The following is a 17,943-nucleotide window of genomic DNA, read 5'->3' as shown; positions in this document are numbered from 1 at the left end:
TGCCTGAGATATAGAATTAATAAATATAGTAAGAAACTAGCCCTAAAGGACTCAGGGAAGTTAAATAGATAAGGAAGAACAGATGGCTGTACCAGACTAAAGAAACTTTAGACTAGGTGAGAGAGTGAGACGTTAGAGGAGAAACAGAAGAACCAAGAGGTAGGGTGTCCCTGAGAAGTGTTCAAACACCTTGTGGCCTTTTATTTGGAAGGAGTCTTTTTGAAGTCTAATAGGAAGCTGAGGAAAGAATGAATTAGAGTTGTCTGAGAGTGACAGATGGGTTCTGTTTCATATCTACTGTTTCAATGCCATAGAGAAAGAAATACTGTAGCCATATAATAACTTCATTTTTAAAAATTAATTCCAAGCTATGGGGATATTACTTGAGGGGTGAGGGTAGAGGCAGATTCCTGCTAAGACCAGTTGAAACTGGTTCAGCCATAGCAACTGAGAATGATCAGGAAATATGAATAGTCCTTTGAGGCTCTTTAACTTTTTGAATCTTGAATTGATTTTTATAAATTTATCTGGGGGGAGGGGACTATAGTCTAAAAAGTATATAACATTTCAAATAATTTTTTTTGAGCTTTTTTGAAATTAAACATTTTCAGCATTCAAATATTTATTCGACACACATTAGGGAATATTAATTTATCAACTGTGGTGATTTATTGATATTAACTTACATATTTCCCTCCATCACAATTGTTTGAGTTCATTGAAGGTTAGGACTTTATGTATTTTCATGTATACAGAGAAACTGGCATACAGAAGGCATTTTGTAAATGTTTGTTTTGATAATATAACTTGAAGTTCCTTCATTTATTATTATTTTTCTTTATTTTTTTATTCCTTGAATATTACCTGCTTTGTCTACCCAGATAGGTGACCCTCCTACCACTGAGTTCAGATCAGGAAGCTAATTTGACCCACGTTGGCTTATTTTCATGGCAGAGTCCTGGAAATGACCCAGAGAGCCATATTGGCAAGAAAGTTTGTAGATTAGTGCTTTTGGCACAAGTAGAATTCTAAGGGCTCTCAAGATTAGTAGTGGGTCTGCTGTGATGCAAATAGATTGGTAGCTGGGTGCTTCGCCTGAGGCCCTCACCCCGAGAGCCTGTGCTTAATCCTCCTCCTCAATGCTCAGAGACAGACGCATGAAACCGCATGTGTAGCAAATTGCTGTTTATTTTGAACATCTGAGTGCAGATAGGTGGAGGCTTAAAAAGACATCCAGGAGAGAGAAGGGGAGAGCCTTGGATTTTATAGAGGGTTTTTCTTAGAGGAGTAAACAAATTCTTTCCAAACAACCAGGGAGGGATAAGGAAAGTAAGTCTTCCTCTTGCATTCCGTTCCTTTATCTCCCTAGCGGTCTTGCAAAGGCTGCATGCCTAATACACCCCTAGGAAGGGGAGAGCAGTGGGTTTTATAGGAGGTTTGGATGGAAGTTTGGGGAAAGTGAATTCTTTAAGCCTAACAACTGCACCAAGTGCTGTGCATTAAATGACACCCACGCCATTCACACATCCCATCCACACATTGTCCCTGTTGACTCCTCCTGTCCTAGGCTGTGCTGAGAGAGTGCTCAGGTGATCACTAGACCTTAAACTTCTGATATATGAAGACACATGGTCTTCATGTAGCAGAGGCAACTTTTAATACGTTAGCAGTTATTCTCAATCCTACAACTCACAGTCATTCAGGTCAGATGAAAAGTTATCTACCTTAAAGGTATTAGAATTCACTCCTATGCCTAAGTCCAAATTCATGTGTTGGACACCCATAGTCCTAAATAAAAAAGTATTTTCTTTCTGTCTTCAGTTGCGGCTCAGTGTCGTGCCTGAGATTGTTTAAGAGGAAGATAATAAGAAATGCAAATAGGCATCCTAGGAAAATAATAATAAAAACTGGAAGGATATTGAAGAAAACATCGATCAGACTAAGGCTGAGAAATTCAGGAATATAGTCTCTTAGATATTTATTGTCATCTTCAAGAAATAAAACAATATAAACTCAAAGAACAAAACCCACTTTCTATACAGAATTCACATACAAACTGAATACCTAATAGAGCACATACTGTTTTTACACAATTAATTTCAATAAAGATAATGAAAACTTCACAAGGTGAATACACTTCATAGCTTTAAACCCACACAAGAGCTCCTGTGGACACAGGAAGAGTCACAATAGTTGCTATACAGCAGTAGTTTTCAACTAAACGTCACGGCCACTATACGAAAGCGTCAAGCTGTTTTCAGTACTCTCTCAAGAAGAGTTCCACAGTGCAGTCACTGAGAAGGAGTCAAAAGTGCCCAGTTCCAAAGGAAGGTTTTCACCTGTGCATTTTCCAGCGCCCTTTATGGGAAACAGAGCTACAGAAAAATCTCTGGGTACACATCTACCTGGGTGACATTCAGTTAGACAGTGTCTTGTGGTTTGGCTAATGTCTAAATCAACTGCTCTAACATGGCTTTAAAGCAACTTGTGTTTTGTGGCTGAGTCTGGGGCTGCTCAGCACAGATGGATATGATAATACAGCAGCTCGTCTTCCTCATGGTGACCGAAAGGTAAGGAGCTAAACTGGGGTCACTGGAAGGGGTTCAGAGGGCCAGTAGGGCTGTCTCAGGAGGAAACATGATCTATAGCTGCCTGCTCTGTCACTCTTCCATCCAGAGGGAGAATGCCATGGCCTTTCCCATTGCTTGCCTGGCACAATCTCCTCACTATCTGATTCTTTTGGGGATTATGTTTGACCTCTTCAATGGTGCCATCCCTGACTCTTGCAGTTCTTACCAGGCCCCCATTCTCTGTGCTCATATATCCCAACAGAACCCAGCATTCAGGTTACAGCTGGCATTTTTTCCTCATTCTCATTAGGGGCAGGAGCTGTAGCACTTCCATGTTTGAATCCCACAGCCCTGAGCATCTAGGGTTCAGTAACTATGTGACAACCAACTAAACATTCGACCACACACTTAAATTATCTTCCCAGTGTTGGTTACCTGCTTCCATTTTCCTTTTTTATTTTTTTTTTAAAGTTTGGCACAAAGTTGTCACTAATCTCCCTCCTTTATCCATCTTTACTTGACTTCGTCAGTGGGTTTTGAGAGGTGAATACAAATTTCAGTCTATCACAGTTAAATTCATGCCACACATCACACACATAGTCCAAATCCATTTAATATGATTGGTACATCCTCATATGTCAATTTCCAGCCAAGTGCCATAGAGAACTGAGGGCTTTATATAATGAACAGATGGCCATGGTCATCTAAAACTAACTGCCCTCCATTATTTTTCGTGACTAACTCATACCTTATTTTCCTTCTAGGGGTATCATGACTTACCCAACTCACTGAATAAAAAGGCAAAGTACAATATTAAAATGAATGCTTTCCCTCAAAAAGCAAAATTCAAATAGGAATTTAAAGTAGTTAACTTACTTTAAACTTCATATATATTAACATTTATAGCTTTTAGTTATCTAGCAACCAGACAATTTCTTGATTTTTGCATCTCAGTGAAGTTCTAGGCCACCAACTGGGGGACTAAGCAAAAGGATTTGAGGATGAATATGAGTGTATGATGGCAATAAAAGGTAATTAAGGATTTTGGATTCTGATTTTTGTTTCTCTTACATCACCAGTGTGGACAATTGAGAACTGAAAGTGAATATAACATTAGATACAACATGAAAAGATATTGGTATTTTAGGGTTCCCAGGGTTGACAGTGTTAAATTTGCAAACAGAATACAAGGTTGGATAACAATAAAATGTACATAGAAATATAGAAGTAAAAATTCTTAGTAGACAGAGCACGTGATCAGCCTTTCCGAGAAGAAAAAAAGTGACTTTTTCTTATGCACATATTTTTTCTTAGGTATCTAAATCAGTTGCTTGAAAGTAAAATGCACACTATTACATGCCACTTAAGGAGAATTCTGAATTACAGAAGGGAATGATTTTTATAAAATAAACAAATATTTTTCTGTCTTGAAAATAAAATCCACAATTCTGAAAGATAAAATTGACATATATTTGCAGATACTAAATGTTTGGTCTTATAGGAAAAAAAGTACGTTGAAGTAGGCACAGAGGAGTTTTACATGACACCAATAAGATATTTACTGTATAAATTGCACCACAAGACAAATACAGCTACAAGAAAATCATTTGAATAAGTCACACAGCTGTCAAGCATCTCACACATTCATTATAATTCACTCTTTCACACTAGTTTATATACACTGAGTAAGTCATTAAATATTGCACTTATTGGCCCATGAACCCTCAATTCTGAGGTGTTGAAAAATAGAAAACAAATCTATTTTTATAACATATTTCATGCAACATTTAAGACATTTCAGTTCTACAAACACCTTTAAATAGTTGTACATTTGGACAGTCCAACAGTATCACATCACGGCTGACATTAACAATATATTAACAGGAATTACAGGACAGTTGTCATTCAGCACACATCCTAGGGATGATGAGATAATGCATGGAAAGACCATCATGTTGGCACAGAAAACAATACCCAAACTTCAATTTTACAAGAGGAAGTACGGAACCACTAGACAGATGTAGGTCATGCTCACGTCCCTGAAAAGCCAGGTGTCTGAGTGGCTCGTGTACCATCTGTGTCTATAAGAACAGCATTCACAAACCTAAGCATTCCCTAGCCCCAAACAACATGAATGCAAAAACATTCACATTAAGAAACAAAGCCACAGCCAACTCTCATTTGTTTACGATGAAGGAAAGTATGAACACAGGTGAATGAAACACACAGGTAACCCCAAACCTCATTTCAGCAAGTCATGACTGGTTGAAACTCCACCAATAATAGTTGCTGATGAAAGGTAAATGGTGAAACTTGAGTCTCATTTCCTAGTGTGGGTCCTGCATTCTATGAGGATAGTGCTTTAAAAAACTGAAATGATAAAAAATGAGAAAGTAAAAGAGAGAACTGTAAATAGAAAGCTCAACTTGTCCACTAGCTAGATGGTCTGCTCTTAATATTTGAGCTCTGAATGAGGTTTTTAAATAATTCATTTCTGTTATCTAGAATGTTTGCAAAGTGTATTTTCTCTCCACTCTGTTTAGTGGGCATTAATTATGTGCACAGATACACTGACTAATCAAATCAAATCAAACCAAACTTATTTCATGGACCTTTTTAAATAAGATATGAATTATAGTTGGAACATAGCAAAAGCTCGCTTTGCCCTAGCACTGAGAAAGCACCATAGATAGAATTTTCCCTTCATTAAAAAAAGGTATCAGTGTTAGCCTGATGCCTCTGTACCAGGTAAGTAAGTGTGTGTTGGGAAGGGCAGTGCTATATGTATGTAGCCTAAGAGTAAGTATTTCAATCTACCAAGGGGAAATATTATTTGGAGTATCAAGCATTTCAGTAAAGGTTTTTAAGAAAAAATTACATTTGTTTATGAAATATCAGTAACAATAGGTAGATACATTTTAGATAAATCCCCCCAACTTGTTTTTGCCCCCTTAGGGAATCTAGAGCCTTAGGGCTCTAGATTCTAGAACCTAGAGCCCTTTAAGTGCAGTCTAGGGGTAAAGTTTTTTTTTTTCTTCCTGGTCCTAAACTTCATCTTTCACCCAATTTGTCCCAATTAATTCCAGGATATAAAATAGGTTTATGTTTTTAACTGACTTTGGTCAAAAATTCACCTAAACTATAAAGAACTCCAAAAATCTGACTCTAATACTAAAAAGTTCAGCACATCAGAAAGTCTTCACCACTTTACTGGCAAACTACTAAAACGCAGGTAGCATATGCAAACAGGAAGAGCTGAGCAGAGCTATAGATATTTCATTTTTCAGGGAGGGATTAGAAAGGCCACATGGGTCTAGTTGCTCCTGGGGCACCTCGACATTGCAGACATAGCATGCTGAGTGAGCATGCACACACGGGAACAGAGCTTCAGGTTCTCATCATGCAAACTGTAATTTAGAGAGAAAGGGTTCTTCGGACAGACGGGCCAGCTCCCAAGTATACCACACCAAAAACACCTGATTGAGCACTCCAATAGTACTATGAAGGTTATTAACAAACACACAATAACTTTTTTGGTCTAGTCGTGACTTTAAAATAGAAGTTGTATCACAGTTTTTCACATGCAGATGCTACCTCAGCTTGGTACAGCTTGGTAGAGTTTGGATATGTTTTTAATATAGTCCCACAAACATCACATAGTTAACTAAAAGGATCACATCGTACATGCACTAAGATACATGTTGGATAAAGCACATCACAATGAATCACTGATTATGGACTACCACGCTCTAAAATTAATGTTGCTTCATGGAAATTCTGTTAATAGGGGTATGTATTTTACTTTTAAAAAAGAAGAAGAATGTTGTATACCTGAAAGTCTATTGTTAATATAGATATAGTTAAAACAATGTTTAAATTGGTTTCTAAAACATCACCAATGTGCTAAACAAAAGGCCTATAATTAATCTGGGTAAGAGTTAAGTAGGTGTTTATTGAGTGCCTTGATGTCTTGCATAATTTGGGTTGTATCTTTTTGTTTTGTTTTGAGACAGAGTCTCACTCTGTCATCCTGGGTAGAGTACAGTGGTGTCATCATAGCTCACAGCAACCTCAAAGTCTTGTGCTCAAGCCATCCTCCTGCCTCAGCCTCCTGAGTAGCTGGGACTACAGGCACGTGCCACCAAGCCTGGCTAATTTTTCTATTTTTAGTAGAGATGAGTCTTGCTCTTGATCAGGCTGGTCCTGAACTTCTGAGCTCAAGTGATCCTCCTGCCTTGGCCTGCCAGAGCACTGGGATTATAGGCATGAGCCACCGCACCTGGCTTCGGTTGTAATTTTGTAGAACATATATTTCACATTGATCATCACAGTGCTGCAGCTTTTTGCTATGCTGGAGCCACCAGCATAACTCCCTTTCCAAAGAAAAATTCTAGCACTTGTTTACCAGGCAACAAAGGAAGAGACCCTAAAAAAGCAACTGCAATAACCTCCTGGTTCTCATAGCCATTAAAAGTTCATCAAGGCAGTAGAATATGTTCAGTGGGAGCAGCAACAATGAACTGATTCATTGTCCTGAAACAATACATCTTCTGAGCCTATAGATGTGATGCTTAAACTGCCATCTTAGGACTTAAGACACTGCGTGTACCTTCTACATCCATCCATATGCCCAAAAGCTCAAATGCTGATTGACTCTGAGGATGGCTATTTGGATGAAATAATTTTCAGCCCAATTTTTCAACTGCATTAAGAAAGGAAAGGAAAAAGGGACCAACATCAAAGCTCCTGAAAGCATCTGCTTGAAATAAAGGTTATTCCTAAAAGGATTTGGACAGGTGAGGGTGGTCAGGTAATGAGTAGCAGTAGTGAAACTTAAAACACTAATTGCATAAAAGACTCTTGTCTTAGATGGGTGTCTAAGATTTACAAACTAACATAAATAATATACGTTTTAATGTGTGTTGCTATTTTAAATACAAATTTAGTTAGGCCATTGGTAAAAATGACCTGCATATTTTTAGACTGTTAGTAGATGGAGATTGTGTGTGTGTGTGTGTGTGTGTGTGTGTGTATGTAGTGACCAAAAGGTCAAAATACTTTGGGTCTACAGTGCTATAATTTATAAATAGCATAGCTCAATGTCAATAAAATATCAGTTAACCCTGGGCCAGTTCCTCTATTTGCCAGATTTGATTTTAAACCAGGATTTCTGGAGATTAGGAATAGAGAATATTCCCTCTTCCTATATGCTTGACAGCAGGAACACAGGTATTCTTTCTTTTGAGCTCTGTGCCACTCTCTCCAGAAACTTCTCAATGAATTATTTGGAGTTGAATTCACAACAGAGTGGGAGTTTCAGAACCGAGAATCAATGAAAAAGGGTTCATTCACTTCCACGAGGGTTTGGAAAATAGAAAGTATCAAATGTTCATTGGCCATGAAGCTTCGGCTGTTGTTGCATCACTTTCCTCTGACTGGCATAAAATGTCTCGGCTTTGGCACATTTGACGCTGTGTAAGTGGGCACTTGGCTTGTGTCTGGTCTAAGAGCCAATGAATTTCAGTAACAATCAGTTCTTCAGGGAAGAGATTTTCAAGAGAGCAAAAGTCAGCTCGTTCCCTTTTCTACCCTGCCTCATTTTGCTTTCCATTTTATGACAAGATACATATTAAGGTCCTTCTGCAAAAGCCATCTGAAATATCCTATCTAGGCCTTTCACATCTGTATGGATGTGAGGGATGAGGGTTGCAAGCGAGGATGGGAAGATTATCCTGGCTTTACTACTTCCTATTAGATCATAAAGTGAGCTTAATAGCTATATCATTTAACAGGGCCACATTCTGGCCTGAGTTATAGAAATATTACAACATCATGCAAACAGGCTATAGTTGCAAACAAATCTGTTTTTATGTCCCAATTCCTCTCTTTCCTTTTACTGTAAATTCTGTGATTTTGAAGCTGGTTGCCCCATTAAAATCTAATGAAGCATTAATGTTATCTGTATTCACTAAGCTAAGGCTTGCCTTGCAGGGTGCCAAAGTGGAAATTTACTGCCAATTAGTGGATCTTAAACTAAGAAGGTGACAAATAACATGGATATGCTTAAAACTTCCCAAATGCTTTCTCTTTTAATTTTTATCTTTTAACTTACTGATAATGTGTGTGAGCTGATTCCCTGCCTTATAGGCTTTTATTCTTCAGAGATATCTTTAGATGTATGCATATTTTCCTATCAATACGCTGGTACAATATACTTGCACCCACTACTTTGATGTGAAGCTTCTCTAATCTTGAAAAGAGGAATTAAAAAACCTTTAACATAACACCAAAAAAAGAGAAAGTTCACCTAATGGAATTGTCTTTTTGAATATGCTAAACTGTGCCCACTGCCTTACTAAAATCATAGCTGTAAATAGTGCTGGGCACTGATACAGCTACTAAGTTTTCCTGTTGCTCAACACAACCAGTAGGATTTGTTGTTTGCTTGTTATTCATCTATATATTCAGGAAATCTGGGATAAAAAATCAGGATGTCCAAATGGTTTTCTCCCTCTCTCAAATTGCTATAGATTCTAAGTGTTTCTGTAACTTTCAGCTACAAAGAGTGTTTTCTGTGTAACCTAAGCATGCATATATGGGGATATGCTTTAGAATTTATGAACATATGGATTACAAAAGATGAAAGATGAAAAGTATCTTTTCCTCAACTTGGGACCGTTGAGATATTATTTAAATAGATTCTAAATAGGTAAAAAACTTAGCTGAGATTTGAGCAAAAGGCAATGGCTGGGGAAGCAAGTCCACATCCTATGGGAAGAGGAGCCCTAATGAGCTTCACCATAACCTCTATTCCAAGAGTTGGTGATGGTTCTAGAAAGTGATGGTGGTGGTGGTATATTATGGGGGCAAGTCATTGTGGAAATGAGGGGATCCTGGAATTCTACCACTACCCATACCCTCCTACTTGGTTAAAATGCTTGCTGAATAACTGGCATGCAGTAGATACCTCTCAATCTGTTCAATGCTCTCAAATATTCAGAGTTGGATAGAATCAGCAGAAAGAGCAGTCCTGGGATAGAGTATCTACGTATATAAACATGTAAGTTAAGATTATTTTTTAAATCTAGTTCCAATCAAGTTAATATTAATTAACTTAGGAAACTTGCAAGGGACTTAAAAACAATATTTCAACTTCTTTATAGTCAGTATCTCTTCAGGTATTAATAACAGTGAAAAATAAACACATTACCTAACAGCAAACTAACCAGACCCATGACGGTGTCCCTAACCATGAGCAAAGTTTCCACTGATTTTCAGTTAAGAGTAAAGCAAATGAAGTCTCCTGACATCTTCCCTTGCTCACTCACACACACACAAGCAATTCCTTGATCATCATCCCTACAAGTGAATAGCATAATTTGAATCCATGGCACAAAAGTCAGTTGTAGTGAAATTACAGTCTGAGGCCCCCAGCAGTAGCCTGAGAAGAAATTTGAAACAAAAAGAGCCTAGAAGACAAATAACAAGTCACATGCAAGTACCAGATGTTTATATAGGTGGATAGTCCTTACAAATTTAAGATCACATATTTGCCACATATTAACACAGGAAATCTCCCAAGAATTGAATGCATGTATGAGCCATCGAATCAAAGACTTCCTTCAAATAATTATTAGGCAGTATAAACAAAGGCTAATAGACCAATTATAAATGCTGTTTGTTAGCAACCAGAGCCCCCCCGGGAGCTGCCCGTGTGTCTGGGGACATTAGCAGCTGCAGTTGGGCTGAGGTGGAGGGGGAGTATCCTTGAGTCTTGTGTTCTGCTTTGCGGCAGTGATGGCAGGATCGGTCTCCAAACTCTCTGACATTTTGTCACAGATGATATCCACAAGGCGCTCAAATGTCTGCTTGACATTAATGTTATCCTTGGCACTTGTTTCAAAAAACTCAAACCCTGGAAGAAACACACAGAAACACGGCTTGGTCATTTCATGTTTCTGAAATTAATTAGGACTTGATGATGGTTTTTTTTTATTTTATTTTATTTTATTTTTTTTTTATTTTGGCATATTATGGGGGTACAGATTTTTTTTTTTTTTTTTTTTTGAGACAGAGTCTCGCTTTGTTGTCCAGGCTAGAGTGAGTGCCGTGGCATCAGCCTAGCTCACAGCAACCTCACACTCCTGGGCTCGAGCGATCCTTCTGCCTCAGCCTCCCGAGTAGCTGGGACTACAGGCATGCGCCACCATGCCTGGCTAATTTTTTATATATATATCAGTTGGCCAATTATTTGGCCAACTGCTCTATTTATAGTAGAGACGGGGTCTCGCTCTTGCTCAGGCTGGTTTTGAACTCCTGACCTTGAGCAATCCGCCCGCCTCGGCCTCCCAGAGAGCTAGGATTACAGGCGTGAGCCACCGCGCCCGGCCCGTGGGGGGGGGTACAGATTTTAAAGTTTCAATAAATGCCCTTCCCCCCCTCCCCCCACAAGTCTGAGTCTCCAGCGTGACCATCCCTCAGATGGTGTGCCTATCACTCGTTATGTATGTATATACCCACCCCCCCACCCCCCCTCCCCAATACCCTATTACTGTAGTACCTATGTGTCCACTTAGGTGCTACTCAGTTAATACCAGTTTGCTGGAGAATATATCTGGTGCTTGTTTTTCCATTCTTGGGATACTTCACTTAGTAATATGGGTTCCAGCTCTAACCAGGAAAATATAAGATGTGCTATATCACCATTGTTTCTTAGAGCTGAAGAGTACTCCATGGTATACATATACCACATTTTATTAATCCATTCTTGAATTGATGGGCACTTGGGCTGTTTCCACAGCCTTGCAATTATAAATTGTGCTGCTATGAACATTCAAGTGCAGGTGTCTTTTTTGTAGAGTGTCATTGGATCATTTAGAATGGTGATAAGTTGAGCGTGGGCCAGCCAGCAGTGGGCGTGAGTTTGGTGTGGGTAAGAGATAAGAAGTGGGCATGAGGTACCATTTGAGCAAAGCCACCTACCATCTCCCTACCCGTTAACCATGAATGAGAGTTATAAAGTGGAATCAGTGATGTTCACATTTTTTCTCTATCAATTAATTTATTTCAATTCTATTCAGCATGCCTGAATAGAATTGGAAAAAAAATCCTTTGCAAGAGTTAGTAATGACAACATTAAGAATTCTCCATCTTTGTTACCTTTCTCCCACCCCCAGCCCATCATATAGCCTCTTGCAATCCTTTTCTAGGACTGGTATTATGTGGCATTCTATTCTTTTCCAACTTCTAGATTCTATAAAAATTATTAATTTTCTTTTTTTCATTAACTGGAGGCTCAGAAGATTTCATGTGCATATTTTTCTGCAAAAGAGACTACCAAGCTCCAACATAATCCAGCTGTAACTTTTTCCATGTCTGCCTTGCTGTTGCCCAGTGATGGGGTCTGACAGTGGTAAATTTTCAGAATCTGAGGACACAAGGTGGCACTAAAGAATCATAGGCTTTACCGTAAGCCTGCTTCAACCTCCTTTAGGACATTTCTGAGTACTGTTATCGTAACAGCCCTCCAGGGCTTTTTATACCACTGCACTTCCCAACTGGGTGCTGATTTTCCCATAGCTTCTATTATCCATCAGCAGTAATGTTTTTACCAACATCTGGGAAGGACACTTGATACATTTTAGATGAGCTGCCAGAATTGTGTGAAGGTACAAAAATCAGTGACAGTTTTACACTTCTACTGATGTCACTGTACCTGGGCAGAAGCAGCCTTAGCATGCTGCTCTGTACACAATCTTATCACTCTATTGTTTGCATTCACATTCCACTGGCTGAGCTTGCCAGTCAGTTGCCATGACAACCTCCCCATAGGCTAGCCGGGGATTGCTCTGGTCCATTCAGGGGACGTTGATTTAGGATGTGCTGGCCTGAACACAGAAAGGCTTTTCTAATCCATTCTAAATTTTACACCCTATAAATCCTTCTGGTTACATCTGGCCCTATCTCAGAGGAGCCACATGGATTCAGAATGATTAAAGCATGTGGTTTCATCCTAGCTCCTAGGGCCAAAGGACAAAGCACAGACTAATATTTTGCATCCATTTCAAAATCCCTCAGATAACCTAGAAATACTTATTTTCTTAAATAGTTTTGAAAGGGTAGACAACAAAAGGCAATTCTCATGAGTTAAAATATCTAATTTAGTTATGATACTATTTGGTGAGATGACAACATTTGAAAGTTGAATTTCACTAGATACTCTATTGTTAAAATCCAAGTAAATAATTGCAAGATGTGAGCTGAAAGAATATTAGTAGATCCAGGTTCTGTAAAATAGAAGTGGATATTTTAAACCATTGTTGCCTTGTATTTCTCTTTCATTTTATCTCTCTGGACAATGCTCATGGAGCTCTCTTATAGTTTGCAATTTTTTTTTTTTTTTTTTTTGAGACAGTCTTGCTCTGTTTTCTGGGCTGGAGTTGCTGTGGCGTCAGCCTAATTCACAGCAACCTCAAACTCCTGGGCTCAAGCAATCCTCCTGCCTCAGCCTCCTGAGTCTCTGGGACTACAGGCACGTGCTATGATGATGCCTGGCTAATTTTTCTATTTTTTGTAGAGACGGGATCTCACTCTTGCTCAGGCTAGTCTCAAACTTGTGAGCTCAGGTGTGAGGCACCGAGCTGGCCCTGCATTTCTTTATCTATAGATAAGACCATCTGGTGTTAACAGAGCTCTCTTTTCTAATGTTTGTACGGTCTATAGAGCTGGATCATTCAGCTTCCAATAATTTGATCCAGATTCAGGGGAGGGCAAGTGCGGATCTAAACAATATCCTATTGCTAAGACATCAGAACTATTTGCATGCTTGAGAGGGTTTTCCCAGAGCTAACAGGAGGGTGCTTTGCGCCATTATGATACCAAGAACCCACTGAAGAAGAATTCAAGATCCTCGGATGAGAATTTGGAAAAAAAAAAAAATCCCAGAATTTGCTACAAAGGTCTCATTTACAGGTTCAATTCTCTCATGCTTTCTGCACTTCTTTTACTTATTAGCGTGATTTGGGAAGGCACTGAACTTGAAAGGTGTCATAAAAGATTTAGCCATTATGAAAAAATGGTGGTCCACAGAAACCTTTGTCAGATGTGACTCCTTTGATCTGGGCACTGGGACATGCTATGAGGCTGTTGTACAACTTGAGGTCAGTAAAATGATCCTTGATCTCAAAACTAGAATGCTCTCAGCTTCTTGACTTTAACCTGGAACCCTAAGAATACATGGCTAAGGAGACAGTGTCCCAGGGAGAGAACAGCATGCTATAATATCATCCATTTATTTGGCATGGTTGAGAAAGAGACACCAGGATATGGTGAGATGGATTGTCAGTCAAAAGATGTGGGATCTAGTGCTACTATGATCACTTACTAGTGTTGAGACCATGAGCCAGTAACTCTTTTTATCCTCACTTTCTGTATGACATTTGCCTTACTTAACTTACATAGTTGTCATGAGGCTGAAATGAAAAAATGTAGATAAAAGTACTAAGTAACCTGGAAAATGCTATGATAACAATAGTAATAATAAACTAACACTTTTTGAGCAATTACTATATAACTGTTACTATTCAAAGCGTGTTATACATTTGAACTCGTCCATTAGCAGGGGCCATTATTTTTGTAATTTACCGATTGGGAAATGGAGGCACAAGATACTGTGGACTTGTATGCTCTCCTGCTTCTCCAGTTGCCCTGCAGAAGCAAGCTATTATTTTGTTCCCATTGAATTGCAAGCTCTATGTTAATTAATAATCACTATATATACCATAAATGTTCATCAATTTAAATAATTAGGAAGTAATTAACTAGATTTAACACTATTAGTGAATCAAATGAAACGATCTTTTCCAATGATTCCAAAAGTACTCTGACATCTTGTGCTGCTTAAGACTCATCAAGATGGCCATCATGACAGCTCTCTCTCTACACAGAATTATAGAATTAGAGATATAAAAGGTTCTGGAAATTAGGCTGCCTCTCATTGACCAAATATGCAGAGCTCTCTTCTCATAAGTTTGTCATAAAATGAGATACTTAGGATCAAAATCAAAATCATTAGTTCTTTAATCATGTAGTTCTTTGGATTCAGGAAGGGTGAGCGTTCAGGGTGTAATACACACTTTTCTATCCAGGTGCATCAGCATTTTCATTCATTACCTGCCTGTGAGCTGCTCGTGCCCACAGCTGTATGTGCCCACGGGCACTTACAGCTCATGGCCTAAATAAATAACCATACATCCAACCACTACAGGCTTTGTCCTTCTAGTAAGTGGTTAGATTTTTTGGTCATTACCTTCCAGTATCTCAGTATTTTAACATCAACTGCAGTAACTGAGCTTGTCCTCAGAAATCTTTAACCTCCCATCTGTACACACCAACCTCAGTGGGCAGCCAGCACTGCAGTGAATGATGCTTCAGAAACGGTCTTCTAACAGTTTGAAGATCACTTCCAGTTTACTGGGTAGCAAACTGTGGCTCAGCAAGATCAAATAAGTAGCCCAGGGTCACACAGCAAGCCAACTGCTATGTCTGACAAAGGTCTCCTGATAAATAGGTTACTGATTTAGCTTCCAGCATTGGACACCTGTCTCTGCCTACATCATCTGGTGCTAACAATTGTAGCACATGCGTATTTCTTCATCAGAAAATCACTGAACACTTTCATTTAATTGTAGAAACTCTGATCATTCTTTCTCATTCTTCCCTTAATAAAACCTTTCAAATAATTTCTTTCTCGCAGAGGCAAAACATTTCCCAAGTTGGATGAGCTTTGCACTGTGGTCCAGCACATACTTGTTTTAGGACTTCTCATGCCTGATCCTGAAAAGATTCTTCCTGCTTTTTCCAAAAGCCATTTTAGGCATGGCTGGACACTATATATTACCACTTACATCCACTTGATGTTAGGGACTTAAGCTTTGAAAGATTTTTTTTGGAAAAACGTGTTAGCTATGCTGAGGAAAGAAGGGAAGAAGCACAAAGCCAACCTCTGTCCTCTTCATGATGTGTGTGTCACTAAAGGAGGTGGCAGAGAGAGGTAGTGCAAACCAGATTTCACTCTAGTGCCCAAGGGGTGTGATCCTGTGTCGTGACTTCATAGTAGTGGAGGTCCACCCACGTTAGAATCACCTGAAGTACTTAAAAGCTTCTAAACTCCACCCCACACATACTGAACCGGAATCAAAAGGGGCAGATGGGTCCTCAGAATATGCATTTTTAATAGGCTGCTTAGGAGGTTTCTTATGCACATGAAAGGTTAATATTCACCCTCCTCTGTACACCCATGTTCAGTGCAGCATTATCCACAATAGCCAAAAGGCAGAACCAATCAAGTGCCCATCCACCTATGAGTGGAGAAACAAAATGGAGTATACACATACAATGTAATATTATCCAGCCTTAAAGGAAATTTGGACACATGCTATGCTACAACATGGAGGAAGCATGAGGACATTATGCTATGTGAAATAAGTCAGTCACAGAAAGACAGATACTGTATAGTTCCTCTCACAGGAGGTACCTAGAGTAGGTAAAGTCACAGAGACAGAAAGTAGAATGTTGGTTGCCAGAGGCTGTGGGGATGGGGTCCTGGGGAGTTGTTTAATGGGTGTATAGAGTTTCGGCTTTGCAGGATGAGAAGTGTCCTAGAGATAGGTTGCACAACAATGTGAATGTACTTAACTGTAGACTTAAAGATGGTTAAGAAAGTAGATTTGATATTATGTATATTTTACCACAATTTTAAAAAAGATTCACTATCCTTACATAGTATTAGAATTTAGAATGACATCAACCTCTTTGGAAAACAGTCTGGCATTTCCTCAAATGGTTAAACGCAGAGTTACCAAATGACCCAGAAATTTCACTACTAGATACTCAAGAGAAATGAACACATATGTCCACACAAAATCCTGTACATAAATGTTTACAGCAGCATTAATCATAATAGCCAAAAAGTAGAAACAGTCTAAACGTCCATCCACTGATGAATGCATAAATAAAATGTGATATAGCCATATAACTATTATTCAGTCATAAAAAGTAATGAAAACTGACACATGCTACCACATGGATAAATCCAAAAAACAGTATGCTGAGCGAAGGAAGCCACACATAAAGGACCGTACATTAGTAATACATGATTTCATTTATATGAAATGTCCAGAGTTAGCAAATCTATAGAACGTAGGGCTGGGGTGGGGAATGAGGGGAGAGGGACAGTGAACGCTAATGGGCATGAGGCTTCTTTCTGGGATAATGAAAATGTTCCAAAATTGAATGTGATGAAGGTTGCATAGCTTTGTGAATATACTAAAAACCACTGAATGGTACACTTCAGATGGGTGAATTGTATGGTATGTGAATTATATCTCAATAAAGCTATTGTATTTTTAAAAAGAAAGAATCACTATCCTAAATAAATGAGAATGTTTGCTGCCCTTAAAGATTCTCCGCAGAAGGAAAGCCCACGGCTGATTGGGGAAACCATGCCAGTGACAGACACAGACAACATCCTCTACCTGAAAATGTCTCCCTGTGCCCAACAAGAACCCTTCATACAGGTGTTTAAATCCAGAGCTTTTCTCCTCTGGCCTCAGTGGAGGGAAAGAGCAGCTGCTTCTCCTGGAGGGCAGCCGAATATGTTCTGTGCATGTGAAGAACATGTACCCGCACTGCCTGGCACCCTGGCACTCTCCCCTCCACTTTGCTCCCAGAAGGAAGGTCCTTGGAGCAAAGGAGGCCCTGGAGGAGTCGGCAGCCGGCAGGGCCTTGGGCCTGAAGCACGCTGCTCACTGAGGTGGCAGGGTTCAGGCTGTCACTCTGGCACTTGAAGAGCACTGAAATGTCACAGCACCCCACAGAGACTCCATTACACTTGTGCTTAGCCTGTGTTAACGGGAATAATCACAATTCCAATATCAAGCATTTAACCACCTGGTCCTGCCCCTTTCTCCAGTGCATTGAAACAATCTCGTAGGCAACACTTGATTCGTTCGCCTAGGTCAATAGCTATACCACGTTGTGAAGGCTGCTTGTTTTCATAAGATGTTCTGTCACATTGTTGCTCCTTTTTTCATGCCAGGAAACTCTTAAGCACAGTTTGGGGCACTCTGATCTTTTCAACTTATTCTGAAAGAAAAATGATACTGCCATTTTTTTTTTCTGTGGAGGGAAAGTAGCTACTAAAATCAAAATGGCAGTAAACAATTTACATCTCTAATTGATAAAAATCTATAATCTGTCCTTAAGTTTCTATTCCCAGACTCCCAAATGGGAAGATCTTTTATTTCCAGATTCTAGTTGCAGTTCTGATGTCTTGTCTCCCTTTTCCTGTGGAATTGGATGAACCGGAGCTGCA

General features: G+C 39.3%; 1 protein-coding gene across 2 annotated transcripts in view; it reads right to left on the bottom strand.

Annotated features, from left to right (window-relative positions):
• Positions 1 to 2,721: 2,721 nt before the first annotated feature.
• The window catches only part of RAB3C (RAB3C, member RAS oncogene family), a 237,607-nt gene continuing 222,385 nt past the window's right edge, over positions 2,722 to 17,943 (bottom strand). For both annotated transcript variants that reach the window (XM_012775641.3, XM_012775642.3), the window contains exon 5: positions 2,722 to 10,485. In XM_012775641.3, coding sequence (XP_012631095.2) covers positions 10,298 to 10,485 — 188 coding nt within the window. In that variant the 3' untranslated portion in view covers positions 2,722 to 10,297. The remainder of the gene's footprint in view (positions 10,486 to 17,943) is intronic.

Source organism: Microcebus murinus, chromosome 11 (assembly GCF_040939455.1).
Source record: "Microcebus murinus isolate Inina chromosome 11, M.murinus_Inina_mat1.0, whole genome shotgun sequence".
Classification (NCBI taxonomy): Eukaryota; Metazoa; Chordata; class Mammalia; order Primates; family Cheirogaleidae; genus Microcebus; species Microcebus murinus.
This window is presented reverse-complemented; position numbering and strand designations above follow the sequence as displayed.